Genomic DNA, 17,260 nt, shown 5'->3' with positions numbered 1-17,260 from the left:
GTAAAAGAAGCAGACCAAAAGAAACTTCTTTAACTTCTTTTTTAAAAGCTGAGTTGTTATATTTTGATAAAGAATCTGTTGAACTTATTGCTGCTTCTGTTGGCTGCTCTCAAACACCCTTCAATTAGAGTGACATGAACTCACTTGACCTTATCTATTTGAACTGAAGTAAAAAAAATTAATTTCAGAGCAGAGAAGTAATTTTTGAGTGAAGTATTTTCTGAAGTGATTGTGACGTCATATGGTTGACAACAAAAACCCTGTTGACAAAATAAAAAACTAACAGGCCAATAAAAGTCTCGGCTATCGCTTTGCGGCTATAAAAAAGAGACAAATATGCGCCATATTTGATTGAAATACCCCATTTTCTTTTAAAAACACAACTCAGAAATCTATTAAATCAGAAGACCACATAAACCACTAAAACAACGAAGTACAAACATAGCCGGCACATTGGCGGAAAATAGCCGCAATAGACGCTTGTGGCCTTCTGTGAATTCAAACAACTAAAGAAACTAGATAGGTAGATTGACCAAAAGTCCCTTAGTAGACCACTAGATTTCTTGGGTTAGATACATACTGTCACTTTTATGATACATATAGGGTCTATAAGGAAAAAAAACCATACAAAAGCTTTTTCAAAATTGATTTTCGAAATCAAAAACTCAAGACTATTACTCAAGAACTAGGTAAGCATATAACTTAGGTATACGTTTGGAACTACTTAGATGCACACTATTGATCTTTAACTAGTAAGTGTTCATAAAATAAAGTTCCATAAGCGAGTTTAGGAGTCAATTTTTTGAGTGAGGTAAGTCACGCAATCGACCTAAAAGCAGAAATGACATCATGCAGACAAATTTTAACTGCAAAGCAGTAGAAGTCACTGAAAAAGTCAGGGTAAGACAAAACAAAAATCTGTTAGCTAAAGTAAAAAAAAATAGGAGCGCAATAATAGCCGCCTGGAATTGTGACGCGGCTATTAACAAAAAACAGATCCTAAAAAAGGAGGAACACAAAAATTCCTTAAAAAAACAGCGTTTAAGAGCAAAAAGCGAACCAAAATGCACAGCTGGAAGATTGCCAGAAAATAGACGCAATAGCTTCATAGATCGGCAGTCTAAAAAACAGCAAAGACAGACCAAAAAGTTACTCAATTCATAAAAGGATGAGATGTTATATTTTGATTAAGAATCTGTATACGTTATTGCTGCCTCTATTAGCTGCTCTCAAATAATCTTCATTTAGAGTGACAAACATTCACTTGCGCTCATCTATTTGAATTAAAGTGAAGAAAAGTCACTTAATCACGCGAATTAACAAAAACGCGCTCCACTTAGAGTGAGAAATGCCGTCACGCACTCACTTCAGTTGAAATTGCATGAAAGAATGGACAAAAAGCAGATTTGAAGTGGTTGTGACGTCATATGGTCGTAACAAAAGTCTTGACGACGAAATAAAAAAAGACCAAGAGAAGGTCAATGCTAGCCCCAGCTCTAGCTGTGCAGCTATTAAAAACAATTCGCTTTTTCAAGAGTAAAAAGCGAAATGTCAAAGATAGCTCAAAAATCCTGCGCAAAACAGGAAAAAATTTTGCATAAAAAAAGGCACACTCGTTAACAATAACTGCTTCAAATTTTGATCAAGAGCAATTAATAGTGAATGAACAAAAACCACTACAAATGCTCTCTCATTTTGACTTCTGTTCAGAATATTGACCTCGACACTTTTCACGTGTGGAATTTGACTTCCTATAATATAGAAATCACCGATTAAAAATAGCTCACCATTACTCCGTTTTGAAGTCGTAAAAACACAAGCCAGCAAGAATTTCCAGCAGAGAACACGAGGGCGGCTTCAAATGCAAAAAAAACCTTAGTGGAATACGGGTTTATTCAAATTTCACAGAATCCATCACGAATCCATTACACTTTATAACGAAAGTTTCCTATCTCTATTTCATTAGCGGAGAATTTAATCAAGAAAGTGGATCAGCGGGGCTGCAATTTTATGTGCCACAGCACATTAACGAGCCTCCTTGTTATTTAAACGGTTCAATAAACGATTTCATAAAAAGAACAATAGCTTTACAATTCCTTAGGTTTGTTTCCAGTATAAGTATCGTGAAGAAAAAGTAATTTCTGGAACACAATAACGTCATGTATACAACCTGACACATTAAAAGATCAAGGACAAATACTTTTTCTACCTATATTTTATATTTACATAATTGCATAGTTTACGTACGTTAAAACGCTTCAAAAACAATTCATATCTTTAAAACAAAATGATAAACAAATTCCAAATAGCCAGTCTGTTGCACCATGACCGTCCATGAAAATTAGAAAAAATTATGACCTTTTTCGGCTATATTATCTGAAGAGTTTCTAATTCGTCCTTCGTGATTTTGATTCTATCTTGGCTATTTAAAAAACACTTTTGGTTCACATGCCCGAATACGCGGGTCCTCCTCCTCCCTCGGGCACAACCCAGTTAATGTTCTGTGAGACATCCTTTATATCACAAGTCTTGCAGTGAATGCAGTTTTGAGCATTGATTTGAAGACGTTTGCCATCACCCGACTCAACGGGTACATACTCGTAAACGCCTAGCACGAACAGAAATTGAATTATTTTAGGAACAAAAAGAAAATTAACAAATTTTGGAGCACTTTCGGCTTGTCTTATAGTAGTATACTGCGACCACTAGTTCAGTTTCTGAAAATTCCCAATGAGAGGAATTTAGATCACGTAAAAATAAAAGTCACGGTCAATCAATAATTCACTCGGAGAAGTCAAATCGGTCAAACGAAAAATGATAAGGCAAAAATCGCACTAAACAAGTCTATCAAGACCCCAAATAAAAGCAACACACGTAGTTTGCGAGCAATTAAGCAGCACTGCATGTGAGATTTACAATTATCTAACCTGCCGGACAAAATCGTTGTTCGGGTCCATCGAAAATAGCTAAGTTGTGATTGACAGGAACAGTGTCGTCTTTTAAGGTCAAATGAGCAGGCTGGTCATGTTCGTGATTTGTACCAGTTAAAGCAACAGATGACAAAAGATCAAATGTAAGTTTGTTATCTGGTTTTGGATATTCGATAGGAGTAAAGTTGGCTGCGGGTTTGATGCATTCGTTATCTCTTCCTACAATGAAAATAATTAGGATTAAAAGAAAAGACAAATACCCGAATATCATTTACACGAATAGAAGGTATAAAAGAAGTAAAGGTTTCTGTTTCACACCAACACGTGCTCGAACTCATGCCCCTCGTTTAACAGCCATAGGTCTCACAACTTAAGCTATCTATAAGTATTGCACTTGTCTTTTGCTCTTTCTACAGCAAATTTCTGGATAATGGCGTTTGTGACTTGCTTGTTTTTGCTATACCGCAAGCTTAATCAGAGCGAAATTTGCATATTAGGAGCCTAAAAAGGATGGTGAAGCGCGTCTCAAAACGCATTTATTACGCTAGGTTACATGATTAAGGACCCTTGAAACATGTTACGTTAGGAGGGCTGTTGACCATTGTGCTCAATTGCGACTGATATTTACTAAAAAAAGGAAGATAAGAAAAAAACGACTAAAATTACTCAAAACTTAATTTCATCTTAGTGCAAAAATTTTGCCCAAAATTACAGCTCACGCGTTTAATACAACGGAATAGCATTTTTCTTTCTAACACACACAGGAACATAAAACGACTCATCGTCGCAAGAAGTGCTCTCGAATAACAGCCGGAATAATGTTGATTAGACACTTTCATGTCTACAAAAAGAAGGGTAACCGACACGGGTTCGAACCCTCGACCCTCCGATTAGTAGTCATCCATCTTACCACCTGCGCTATAACGACTACATACCACCGTTTCTCACAATCGCTTTTATCGTATCAAAAAACATATTTCAAATTGAGAGCACTTTGAGATCACGCAAGATCAAAAAGCAAAGCGTGAAAAACTTATTTTAAAGCTGAAAGTGTTCTAGAATAGCGCAAAATCCGTACAGCAAAAACTTTGAAGAACACACGTCTACAATAAGAACTGTAAACTTAGTTCCGGAGCAATTAAGTAACACTTAGTAGCCACGACAGTAAAACCTCACTCTGGGCCAGCATACTTTTAAGCCCCCTTAGCCTCGTGTCAACTGCACCTGACTAACAGTCTTTTGTCCCAGGTTCGGTTCTCACCCATCTACTTTGAGCCTTTTAGGTCATAGAACTCTCTCGATATGATCGCTTAACCATTCTGCTCAATGCGGCTCTTAAACATGCGCTTCGAGAGGCCTCTTAAACATGCAAAAACGTTGTCCAAATTTAGAGCTCACGCGTTTAATATATAGGAGGATTAGCATTTTTCTTTCTAACACACACAGGAACATAAAACCACTCATCGTCGCAAGAACTGCTCTCGAATAACAGGCGGAATAATGTTGATTAGACACATTCATGTCTACAAAAAGAAGGGTAACCGACACGGGTTCGATCCCTCGACCCTCAGATTAGTAGTCATCCATCTTACCACCTGCGCTATAACGAATACATACCACCGTTTCCCACAATCGCTTTTATCGTATCAAACAACATATTTCAAATTGAGAGCACTTGAGATCACGCAAGATGAACAGATGAACAAGCAGAACGTGAAAAACTTATTTTTAAGCTAAGAGTGTTCTACAGTAGGGCAGAATATGTACGGCTAAAACTTTGAAGAAAATCACACGTTTACAATAAGAACTTTAAACTTAGTTCCGGAGCAATTAAATAACACTTAGTACCCACGACAGTAAAACCTCCCTCTGGGCCAGCATACTTTCAAGCCCTGTTAGCCTCGTGGTAGCTCCACCTGACTAACAGTCTTTTGTCCCAGGTTCGGTTCCCACCCATCTACTTTAAGCCTTTTAGGTCATAGAACTCTCTCGATATGTTCACTTAACCATGCTGCTCAACGCGGCTCTTAAACATGCGCTTCGAGAGGCCTCTTAAACATGCAAAAATTTTGTCCGAACTTAGAGCTCACGCGTTTAATATATAGGATTAGCATTTTTCTTTCTAGCACACACAAGAACAAAAAACGGCTCACCATCGCAAGAAGTGCTCTCAAACAACAGGCGGAATAAGGTTGATTAGACATTTTCATGTCTACAAAGAAGAAGGGTACACGACACGTGTTCGAACCCTCGACCCTCAGGTTAGCAGTCATCCATCTTACTAACTGCGCTATAACGACTACATACCACCGTTTCTCACAATCGCTTTTATCGTATAGAAAACATATTTCAGATTGAGAACATTTGAGATCACTCAAAAATCAAAAAGTAAAGCGTTAAAAACTTAGTTGAAAGCTAAGAGTGTTCTAGAATAGCGCAGAATCCGTACAGAAAAAACTTTGAAAAACACACGTCTACAATAAAAACTGTAAACTTAGTTCCGGAGCAATTAAATAACACTTAGTAGCCACGGCAGTAAAACCTCACTCTGGGCCAGCATTATTTCAAGCCCCCTTAGCCTAGTGGTAACTGCACCTGACTAAGTCTTTGTTCCAGGTTCGGTTCTCAACCCTATACTTTGAGCCTTTTAGGTCATAGAATTCTCTCGATATGTTCACTTAACCATGCTGCACAATGCGTTTCTTAAACATGCGCTTCGAGAGGCCTCTTAAACAAGCAAAAACGTTGTCCAAATTTAGAGCTCACGCGTTCAATATATAGGAGGATTAGCATTTTTCTTTCTAGCACACACAGGAACAAAAAACGGCTCACCGTCGCAAGAAGTGCTCCCAAACAACAGGCGGAATAAGGTAGATTAGACATTTTCATGTCTACAAAAAAGAAGGGTACACGACACGGGTTCGAACCCTCGACCCTCAGATTAGCAGTCATCTATCTTACTAACTGCGCTATGACGACTACATACAACCGTTTCTCAATCGCTTTTATCGTATAGAAAACATATTTCAGATTGAGAACATTTGAGATCACTCAAAAATCAAAAAGTAAAGCGTGAAAAACTTAGTTGAAAGCTAAGAGTGTTCTAGAATAGCGCAGAATCCGCACATAAAAAACTTTGAAGAACACACGTCTACAATAAGAACTGTAAACTTAGTTCCGGAGCAATTAAGTAACACTTAGTAGCCACGGCAGTAAAACCTCACTCTGGGCCAGCATTATTTCAAGCCCCCATAGCCTCGTGGTAACTGCACCTGACTAAGTCTTTGTTCCAGGTTCGGTTCTCAACCCTATACTTTGAGCCCTTTAGGTCATAGAATTCTCTCGATATGTTCGCTTAACCATGCTGCACAATGCGGCTCTTAAACATGCGCTTCGAGAGGCCTCTTAAACACGCAAAAATTTTGTCCGAATTTAGCGCTCACGCGTTTAATATATAGGATTAGCATTTTTCTTTCTAGCACACACAGGAACATAAAATGACTCACCGTCGCAAGAAGTGCTCTCAAACAACAGGCGGAATAAGGTTGATTAGACATTTTCATGTCTACAAAAAAGAAGGGTACACGACACGGGTTCGAACCCCCGACCCTCAGATTAGCAGCCATCTAACTTACTAACTGCGCTATAACGACTACATACCACCGTTTCTCAATCGCTTTTATCGTATAAAAAACATATTTCAGATTGAGAACATTTGAGATCACTCAAAAATCAAAAAGTAAAGCGTGAAAAACTTAGTTGAAAGCTAAGAGTGTTCTAGAATAGCGCAGAATCCGCACATAAAAAACTTTGAAGAACACACGTCTACAATAAGAACTGTAAACTTAGTTCCGGAGCAATTAAGTAACACTTAGTAGCCACGACAGTAAAACCTCACTCTGGGCCAGCATACTTTCAAGCCCCCTTAACCTCGTGGCAACTGCACCTGACTAACAGTCTTTTGTCCCAGGTTCGGTTCTCATCCATCTACTTTGACCCCTTTTATGCCATTGAACTCTCTCAATATGTTCGCTTAACCATTCTGCTCAATGCGGCTCTTAAACATGCGCTTCGAGAGGCCTCTTAAACATGCAAAAACGTTGTCCAAATTTAGAGCTCACGCGTTTAATATATAGAAGGATTAGCATTTTTCTTTCTAACACACACAGGAACATAAAACGACTCACCGTCGCAAGAAGTGCTCTCAAACAACAGGCGGAATAAGGTTGATTAGACATTTTCATGTCTACAAAAAAGAAGGGTACACGACACGGGTTCGAACCCTCGACCCTCAGAGTAGCAGTCATCTATCTTACTAACTGCGCTACAACGACTACATACCACCGTTTCCCACAATCGCTTTTATCGTATGAAAAACATATTTCAGATTGAGAACATTTGAGATCACTCAAAGATCAAAAAGTAAAGCGTGAAAAACTTAGTTGAAAGCTAAGAGTGTTCTAGAATAGCGCAGAATCTGTACAGCAAAAACTTGAAAAACACACGTCTACAATAAGAACTGTAAACTTAGTTCCGGAGAAATTAAATAACCCTTAGTAGCCACGACAGTAAAACCTCACTCTGGGCCAGCATACTTTCAAGCCCCCTTAGCCTCGTGGCAACTGCACCTGACTAACAGTCTTTTGTCCCAGGTTCGGTTCTTATCCATCTACTTTGACCCCTTTTATGCCATTGAACTCTCTCAATATGTTCGCTTAACCATGCTGCTCAATGCGCCCCATAAACAAGCGCCTCCAGAGGCCTCCTAAAAGTGCAAGAATTTTGCCCGAATTTAGAGCTCACGCGTTTAATATATAAGGACTAGCATTTTTCTTTCTGGCACACACAAGAACATAAAATGACTCAACGTCGCAAAAAAAAGCTCTCAAACAACAGGCGGAATAACGTTGATTAGACATTTTCATGTCTACAAAAAAGAATGGTACACGACACGGGTTCGAACCCTCGCCCCTCAGATTAGCAGTAATCTATTTTACTAACTGCGCTATAACGACTACATACCACCGTTTCTCAAAATCAATTTTATCGTATCAAAAACAAATTTCAGATTGAGAACATTTGAGATCACTCAAAAATCAAAAAAAGAAGCGTGGAAAACTTAGTTGAAAGTTAACAGTGTTCTAGAACAGCGCAGAATCCGTTTAGAAAAAACTTTGAAAAACACACGTCTAGAATAAGAACTGTAAACTTAGTTCCGGAGCAATTAAATAACACTTAGTAGACACGACAATAAAACCTCACTATGGGCCAGCATACTTTCAAGCCCCCTTAGCCTCGTGTCAACTGCACCTGACTAACAGTCTTTTGTCCCAGTTTCGGTTCTCATCCATCTACTTTGACCCTTTTATGTCATTGAACTCTCTCGATATGTTCGCTTAACCATGCTTCTCAATGCGGCTCTTAAACATGCGGCTTCGAGACGCCCCTGAAACATGCAAAAATGTTGTCCAAATTTAGAGCCCACGCGTTTAATATGTCGGATTAGAATTTTTCTTTCTAACACACGGGAACATAAAACGACTCAGCGCCGCATGAAGTGCTCTCGAACAACAAGCGGATTGATGTTGATTAAACATTTTCATGTCTACAAAAAGAAGGGTACCCGACACCGGTTCGAAACCTCGATCATCAGATTAGTAGTCATCCATCTTACCACTTGAGCTATAACGACTACATACCACCGTTTCTCACAATCGCTTTTATCGTATCAAAAAACATATTTCAAATTGAGAGCACTTGAGATCACGCAAGATTAAAAATCAGAACGTGAAAAACTTATTTTAAAGCTAAGAGTGTTCTACAATAGGGAAAAATATGTACGGCTAAAACTTTGAAGAAAAGCACACGTTTACAATAAGAACTTTAAAATTAGTTCCGGAGCAATTAAATAACACTTATTACCCACGACAGTAAAACCTCCCTCTGCGCCAGCATACTTTCAAGCCCTGTTAGCCTCGTGGTAACTCCACCTGACTAACAGTCTTTTGTCCCAGGTTCGGCTCCCACCCATCTACTTTGAGCCTTTTAGGTCATAGAATTCTCTCGATATGTTCGATTAACCATGCTGCACAATGCGGCTCTTAAACATGCGCTTCGAGAGGCCTCTTAAACATGCAAAAATTTTGTCCGAATTTAGAGCTCACGCGTTTAATATATAGGATGTCTCAAGTTCAACGATAAACCGAATAGTTTTGAGACCCAATTTTCACTTATTTGAAGTACATTGAACTTCATTTTCTGAATTTATTAATTTTATTTAATGACGGTTCAAATTGAAAACTTAACGTTAAATAATCCCATTTCAGATGCAATTTACCTCGATTACAGAGACCTTTTCGTTAAAAATTTTGATCAAACTTTTCTTAAAAATTAGATAAAATTAGTCGGGGAAATCAGTCAAATGAGGATATTAGAAGATTAATAACTGAAAACTCATCCAAATTTAAAATAATTTTAGGGCAGTTACACAGTGCAAAAGTTTGAATCAACTGAAGACATCACACTAAATTCTGATATTTGTCAAACAATCTTATTTCTCATTTTTTATGTGTATTTTGAGACTACAAGTCTACACAGCTAAGGCAGCTTTCTTCTGGCCAGCTATGCTGTTTCGATATGTTACTGATTTCATGAAGCATGTGGCTCATTATCTGAAAAGATAAGAAGACGTTTAAAAACCAATTATTCTTCAATTTTTTCTTCAGCGCTCCTTTTGAGCGCGAGTTTTTTATGTTTGATACAAGATTTTGCATTAACATTAAAATTCGAAAAAAATGCATTAAAAACAAAGCTCTAAAAATTTCTTCATCTTCAAAAATTTGATAATTTGTTGGTAATTTTTTTGTGTTTCTGCAAAAGTTAGAAAATTTGGTTGAGTGAAGATTTTGCAGTTGCTTACATCCGGTTTTTTTTCTATCGCATACTGAGACTAGTAGGCTGTAAGGCTCTCAGAGCCCTTACTGCCCTCCAAGCGTTACCTGTTATCTTGTTTTTGAGGACGAAAAGGACAGAAAACCGGTCACGGAAAAAATTGCATTAAAAAGACAACAGAACTAATATAATTGGTACATACTCCGTTTGAGAGCAGTTAAACATAGCGGAACAGATACTGGAAAAAATAACAGACTATCGTAGGACAATTTTCTCTCAAATAACCGAAAAACGGGTAGCTGTGGTGGTAGCCAGCTTGGGCTTACGTAAGACAACATTAGGGGGAGTGGTTATGGTGAGCTGAGCGAGGTCTCAAAGGACGGGGGGATCGTATAGAGGTGGGTTCAAAACTGCCAAAACTGACCTTTACGCTATGCTTTTATGTCTTCTTGGTAGATTTGATGAATTGTGAAGTTAGAGACCAGCAAAACTCCGAGAGAGATGATCGGAGACTTAATGCCTTCCGGGCTTTACCTGTTTATCCCGTTTACGAGGACGAAAAGTTAGTAGCGTCAGACGAAAAAATTGGCAAAAAAAGCTGATTACTAACCATGATGACTTAAGGTCCAGGGTTCTTTGCCTCTCATGATCCAGGTAGAGAGGCCAGTGTACAGAATTCCTCCCATTCGCCCAAATTTTGAAAAAGAGGGTCTCGCATTTCTCACTTGACTTAGTTCTTTCCATACCCAACTTGATTTGATCATTGATTCGTAGTCAGAAGCATAGAGGCCGGCTAAAAAGAGAACTTTTCCTCAATTCGAATATAATTACGAAGTAACTTCAACGTTTCTTCAAATTTGACAACCAGGCAATATTCAACCAAAGCCAGTTTTGATCAACTGAATGAAATAGAACTCTCGTCACTTCTAGCATTGACAATGCGAACAATGTTTGAACTAATGTCTTCCCGAAGCACAAAAAAGGTACTTTACTAGCCATATAACGATTATCTTTTCCGGAGTAAATCAATTTAAAAAGCAACCTTACACAAGAAATTCTTTACGGGTAGAAAGAAACTCACTTTGAATTCCCTCTTGCTGTTCTTCCTTATCCATCTGTTGTACTATGGCCTCTGCTGCCACAATTCCACTCTTCATGGCCAAGTGGCTGCCTTTCACTTTGGGCACATTCATGAACCCGGCCCCACACCCCACTATAACTCCCCCTGGCACCGACAGATGAGGCAGACTCTAAATATTAAGTATATTTCATTAAGTTTTGGCGACGTATTTAAAATCTGTAGTGAACACCGACAGGGACATCTCTCCTGTCTAGAGCAGCACGTCTAGAATATCTATTATATATCTAGACTATCTAAAGCAGGTTACTAATTATCAGAACCGTTTTTGCAACTAACCTGAACTCCTCCTTCATTGAGTGCCCTTGCACCGTAGGCTACACGTTTGCCCCCATCAAGGAACCCAGCGATGTAGGGATGTGTCTTCCACTTTTGAAACTCTCTGAATGGGTTCAGATATGGATTGGAGTAATCCAGACCAACTACAAATCCTAGTGCCACAAGTGGAGCTCCTTCGTCTAAGTGGTACATGAAAGAGCCACCGTACACGTCTTTGCTCTGAAGTAGTACATAAAACTACCTTGAAATCAGCAACTTCTTATTACCTATGACAAATGAAAAAATTAAACGAAAAAACTCGAACATAGCTGGCAGATTGCCAGAAAATATCCGCAATAGCTTCGAAGATCTGTAGTTTCAAAAAGAGAAAAGAGGCAATAAAAGAAACAGACCAAAAAAGAAGCTTCTTTTTAAATGCTGAGATGTTATATTTTGCTTAAGAATCTGTTTAACTTATTCCTGCTTCTATTAGCTACTCCCAAATAACCTAAATTAGAGTGACAAGCCATCACTTCGCCATATCTCTTTGGATTAAAGTGAAGAAAATTCAGGAATTAAAGTAATTTCTCTTTGAATTAAAGTAATTTCAGATTGAGGAAGTCAATTTTGAGAGTGAGGTAATTCACGCGAATGAAAAAAACATAGCAGGACAAGTCCTGACGTACAATTCAAAGAACTTTCATTGACTAAACAGAAAACTAGAACGGACTATGAATTGATTGGTAAAACCATTCAGAAAAAAATCCGATCCAAAAAATCAAAATAGTAAAAAATAAAAGTGAAATTGCCGCATGTGAACAAAAAACCACTAGCGAGAAAGCAAATTTTTGTTCAAACACCATTTTCTCACTCTACTTTAAAATTAGAGAAAAAAATGTCACGCCGCAAAACCACTCGCTTTTTCGCTCCACTTCCTGTTTCGGCGTGACCAAAATCAGTACTCCAATTTGACTTCAAAAATCACGAAAATGTGTAAACAGATCTTCGAAAAAAAAGACAGCGCCCCAATAGAATTCAAATTCTTTGAATTGTAAAAACACTAGGAAATAAGAGTGAAAAATTACGTCACGCATGCAATTAAGTTTAAATTGCACGAACGAATGAACAAAACCTCGATTTGTGTCATATGGTCGTAAAAATCTTGTTCACGAAATAAACTACATAGCAAAAAGAATTCCAGAAACGACTGGAAATCATATCCTAAAAAAACTGACATCACAAATAAATAATATCTCACTGCAGAAGGCATCAATGCAGAGAAAACAAGTCTTAAGTCAAATACCAAAGAAAATTTTCCAGAAAAATTAAAGAAAATTAAAAAATTCAAATTATTTTCCATGAAGTACAAGTACACATAACAACGAAAACAAGTTATCCAACCACAAAATATCAGCCAAGCCTTAATGAGCTCATAATCATCTTTTTTTAAAGAGGAGAAAAAAATTGAAAAAATTGTGAACTTTCCCAATTTTTTGCCAAATTAAATAGAAATAGAAAACTTTGTAGCACAAGAAATTGGTATTCTATATACAAATATAGCCCACAGGCATAAAGCTTTAATTTATTTCAATTACCAATAAACTCAAAAAATTATAAAATGGGCCAATCAAAGGAAAAAGTTGTTTGAAATCAAACTAAGACCCCAATAATATTCTTAGAAAGTAATTATAAGTCAGAATGCCTAAACTGCACTTCAAGCAAATTCTCACTGCCGCACTGTTCAAGGAAATCAATAGTGAACAAAATCTAACAAAAAAGCTGAAGTCAATATTTTTTTGACTGATGACAGCAGAGATAATTAGAACTATAGGTCTCAGGAAAAAGATAGACTAATACATTCTAGAATGCGGAGAACAAGGACAAAAACAAAAACACGCGGAACGAAGCCTATTTTTTGATTTTTGAAAGTTAAAAATCAAACTTCAAAGTGAAAATTGCAAAAAAAATTGTCGAGGAAGTTTTTAAAATTGCACTTATAAAATTCTGCGAAATTTCAAAAAGACTGTGGTATCGATTTTGGAGGTTCACATATTTACACAGCTTCTATTTAACATGTTTGGCCGATACGACGAAAAAACGGCTAAAAACTGTCATCTTTATGCGGCATTCTGTCAAAACACCTTTCAAAGCCGAGGTCATTCGTTGATTGACGCGCATGATCAAAACTTCCCCACTCAGAAAAAAATTAGTTCACACGTCCATTTTACTCCTTTGCTTTTAGGTCAAAACGACATCTGAAAGAATATTCCTTCTGTAAAAAAATCTTTACAAAACCAATACACTTCGAGTCGTAAAAAACCATGAGAAGGCCAATAAGAGCCTCAGCTATCGCTTTCCGGCTATTAAACAAGAAACTATAACTACGTAGCAATTTTGTTCGAACTACACTGCAGTCTACCCTTGGTCGTTATGTATCCCATTTCTCATAAGGCAGTTAAAAATCTAAGAAACTAAATTAATTTTTTAAAAGAAACCACAAAAAATTCAGTTATTAGTAAAAGGAAACTGAGATGCCTGACAGTGCACAAAAAGACTCCACATAATAATTATAATCAAAAAAACAAACAGTAAACTGAGGAAAAAGAAGACAAAAACTTCTAAAATTGAGCAAACAAGTGTACAGTTCTACAAAAACAAAATTACCTCAATCTATGAAGAGACAATCAATGCATGATATAAAGGTAATTTGCCATAAGCACTTATTTTTGAAAAAGTTTGGTTAAGAGCAAAAAATGAAGAACTATTTTCAAAACGGCTACAAATGGCTCTATATGCGGTACTCTCTCAGAAAACACTTTTCAACGTCATTCACTGATCGAAGCGCATGATCAGAATGTCTAAACGGAACTTCAAGCAAATTCTCACTGCCGCACTGTTCAAGGAAATCAATAGTGAACAAAATCTAACAAAAAGGCTGAAGTCAATATTTTTTGACTGATGACAGCAGAGATAATTAGAACTATAGGTCTCAGGAAAAAGATAGACTAATACATTCTAGAATGCGGAGATCAAGGACAAAAACAAAAACACGCGGAACGAAACCTATTTTTTGATTTTTGAAAGTTAAAAATCAAATTTAAAAAAAGTGAAAAATTGCAAAAAAAATTGTCGAGGAAGTTTTTAAAATTGCACTTATAAAATTCTGCAAAATTTCAAAAAGACTGGTATCGATTTTGGAGGTTCACATATTAACACAGCTTCTATTTAACATGTTTGGCCAATACGACGAAAAAACGGCTAAAAACTGTCATCTTTATGCGGCATTCTGTCAAACCACCTTTCAAAGCCGAGGTCATTCGTTGATTGACGCGCATGATCAAAACTTCCCCACTCAGAAAAAAATTAGTTCACACGTCCATTTTACTCCTTTGCTTTTAGGTCAAAACGACATCTGAAAGAATATTCCTTCTGTAAAAAAATCTTTACAAAACCAATACACTTCGAGTCGTAAAAAACCATGAGAAGGCCAATAAGAGCCTCAGCTATCGCTTTCCGGCTATTAAACAAGAAACTATAACTACGTAGCAATTTTGTTCGAACTACACTGCAGTCTACTCTTGGTCGTTATGTATCCCATTTCTCATAAGGCAGTTAAAAATCTAAGAAACTAAATTAATTTTTTAAAAGAAACCACAAAAAATTCAGTTATTAGTAAAAGGAAACTGATATGCCTGACAGTGCACAAAAAGACTCCACATAATAATTATAATCAAAAAAACAAACAGTAAACTGAGGAAAAAGAAGACAAAAACTTCTAAAATTGAGCAAACAAGTGTACAGTTCTACAAAAACAAAATTACCTCAATCTATGAAGAGACAATCAATGCATGATATAAAGGTAATTTGCCATAAGCACTTATTTTTGAAAAAGTTTGGTTAAGAGCAAAAAATGAAGAACTATTTTCAAAACGGCTACAAATGGCTCTATATGCGGTACTCTCTCAGAAAACACTTTTCAACGTCATTCACTGATCGAAGCGCATGATCAGAATGTCTAAACGGAACTTCAAGCAAATTCTCACTGCCGCACTTTTCAAGGAAATCAATAGTGAACAAAATCTAACAAAAAGGCTGAAGTCAATATTTTTTGACTGATGACAGCAGAGATAATTAGAACTATAGGTCTCAGGAAAAAGATAGACTAATACATTCTAGAATGCGGAGATCAAGGACAAAAACAAAAACACGCGGAACGAAACCTATTTTTTGATTTTTGAAAGTTAAAAATCAAATTTAAAAAAAGTGAAAAATTGCAAAAAAAATTGTCGAGGAAGTTTTTAAAATTGCACTTATAAAATTCTGCAAAATTTCAAAAAGACTGGTATCGATTTTGGAGGTTCACATATTAACACAGCTTCTATTTAACATGTTTGGCCAATACGACGAAAAAACGGCTAAAAACTGTCATCTTTATGCGGCATTCTGTCAAACCACCTTTCAAAGCCGAGGTCATTCGTTGATTGACGCGCATGATCAAAACTTCCCCACTCAGAAAAAAATTAATTCACACGTCCATTTTACTCCTTTGCTTTTAGGTCAAAACGACATCTGAAAGAATATTCCTTCTGTAAAAAAATCTTTACAAAACCAATACACTTCGAGTCGTAAAAAACCATGAGAAGGCCAATAAGAGCCTCAGCTATCGCTTTCCGGCTATTAAACAAGAAACTATAACTACGTAGCAATTTTGTTCGAACTACACTGCAGTCTACCCTTGGTCGTTATGTATCCCATTTCTCATAAGGCAGTTAAAAATCTAAGAAACTAAATTAATTTTTTAAAAGAAACCACAAAAAATTCAGTTATTAGTAAAAGGAAACTGAGATGCCTGACAGTGCACAAAAAGACTCCACATAATAATTATAATCAAAAAAACAAACAGTAAACTGAGGAAAAAGAAGACAAAAACTTCTAAAATTGAGCAAACAAGTGTACAGTTCTACAAAAACCAAATTACCTCACTCTATGAAGAGACAATCAATGCATGATATATCAAAGGTAATTTGCCATAAGCAATTATTTTTGAAAAAGTTTGGTTAAGAGCAAAAAATGAAGAACTATTTTCAAAACGGCTACAAATGGCTATCTATATGCAGTACTCTCTCAGAAAACACTTTTCAAAGTCATTCACTGATCGAAGCGCATGATCAAGAAACTTCTCTCACTCAGAAAAAATGAGTTCCGACGGCAATTTTACTCCTTCGCTTTTAGGTCAAAACAACGTCTGCACGAAGAGCACTTTCTGCTTAAAAAACCTTAAGAAAACCAATACTCCTCCTCCAGTCGTAAAAAACCAGGGGAAGGCCAAGAATAGCGTCAGCTATCGCTTTCCGGCTATTAAACAAGAATTTATACCTACGTAGCAATTTTGTTCGAACTGCACTGCAATCTACCCTTGGTCGTTATGTATGCCTTTTCTCTTTACGAAAAACGAGCTCTTTCAGACGGAAAAACAATCAGAGAAAAAATCCAATTAAAAAGACCAATTTGGAGAAAACTTTTCTGTGAATAATTTAGAGGAAACTAAACATAGTTAGGTGACTTCTAATAAAGCCAATTTGTTTCTATTCTTTTTGCCTAAAACTCCAAAGTTGGCAATCTAGCTTCAGGATTGCAGTTTTTGCAAATTCTCAAAATTTTCAACGTTCGACGAGCTGCTCACAAACGATAGGCAAGGGGTTGTCTTTGATAGTCATTGGTTTATGCCCAGGAGCCTTTTGTACAGTGAGGTGGTTAAAAAAACATAACAGGCTAACGTCAAGCAAATTGCTCTCAAACGAATGGCGAGCGGGGTGATGGGGGGCAACAGTGAGCGCGGGCAATGGTGGGAGGACACTTTTTGGCTGCACGGGGTCCTTACAACCTGAACGATGTGCAGAGGTGCGGATTGGGGCTAATGTGTTGGGGGGTGTTGTGTGTGTATGTGGGGGGAGGGGGGTGGTGGGGTTTCTGTGAATCGCATACTTGAAGACTAGTGATCTGAAAGGCTCTCAGAGCACTTAATGCCCACTGGGCGCTACCT

General features: G+C 37.2%; 1 protein-coding gene across 1 annotated transcript in view; it reads right to left on the bottom strand.

Moving 5' to 3' along the window:
• Nucleotides 1-2,186: 2,186 nt before the first annotated feature.
• LOC142345860 (electron transfer flavoprotein-ubiquinone oxidoreductase, mitochondrial-like) overlaps nt 2,187-17,260 on the bottom strand; it is a 326,221-nt gene continuing 311,147 nt past the window's right edge. The window contains exons 9-13 of the mRNA XM_075398283.1: nt 11,239-11,457; nt 10,903-11,071; nt 10,432-10,614; nt 2,928-3,149; nt 2,187-2,608 (exon numbers count right to left, since the gene is read on the bottom strand). Of these exons, the coding sequence (XP_075254398.1) occupies nt 2,445-2,608; nt 2,928-3,149; nt 10,432-10,614; nt 10,903-11,071; nt 11,239-11,457 (957 nt within the window). The 3' untranslated portion in view covers nt 2,187-2,444. The remainder of the gene's footprint in view (nt 2,609-2,927; nt 3,150-10,431; nt 10,615-10,902; nt 11,072-11,238; nt 11,458-17,260) is intronic.

Source organism: Convolutriloba macropyga, chromosome 9 (assembly GCF_964194025.1).
Source record: "Convolutriloba macropyga chromosome 9, txConMacr16.3, whole genome shotgun sequence".
Taxonomy (NCBI): domain Eukaryota; kingdom Metazoa; phylum Xenacoelomorpha; order Acoela; family Convolutidae; genus Convolutriloba; species Convolutriloba macropyga.
Note: the sequence above shows the minus strand (reverse complement) of the source record. Positions and strands in the feature narration are given on the sequence as shown.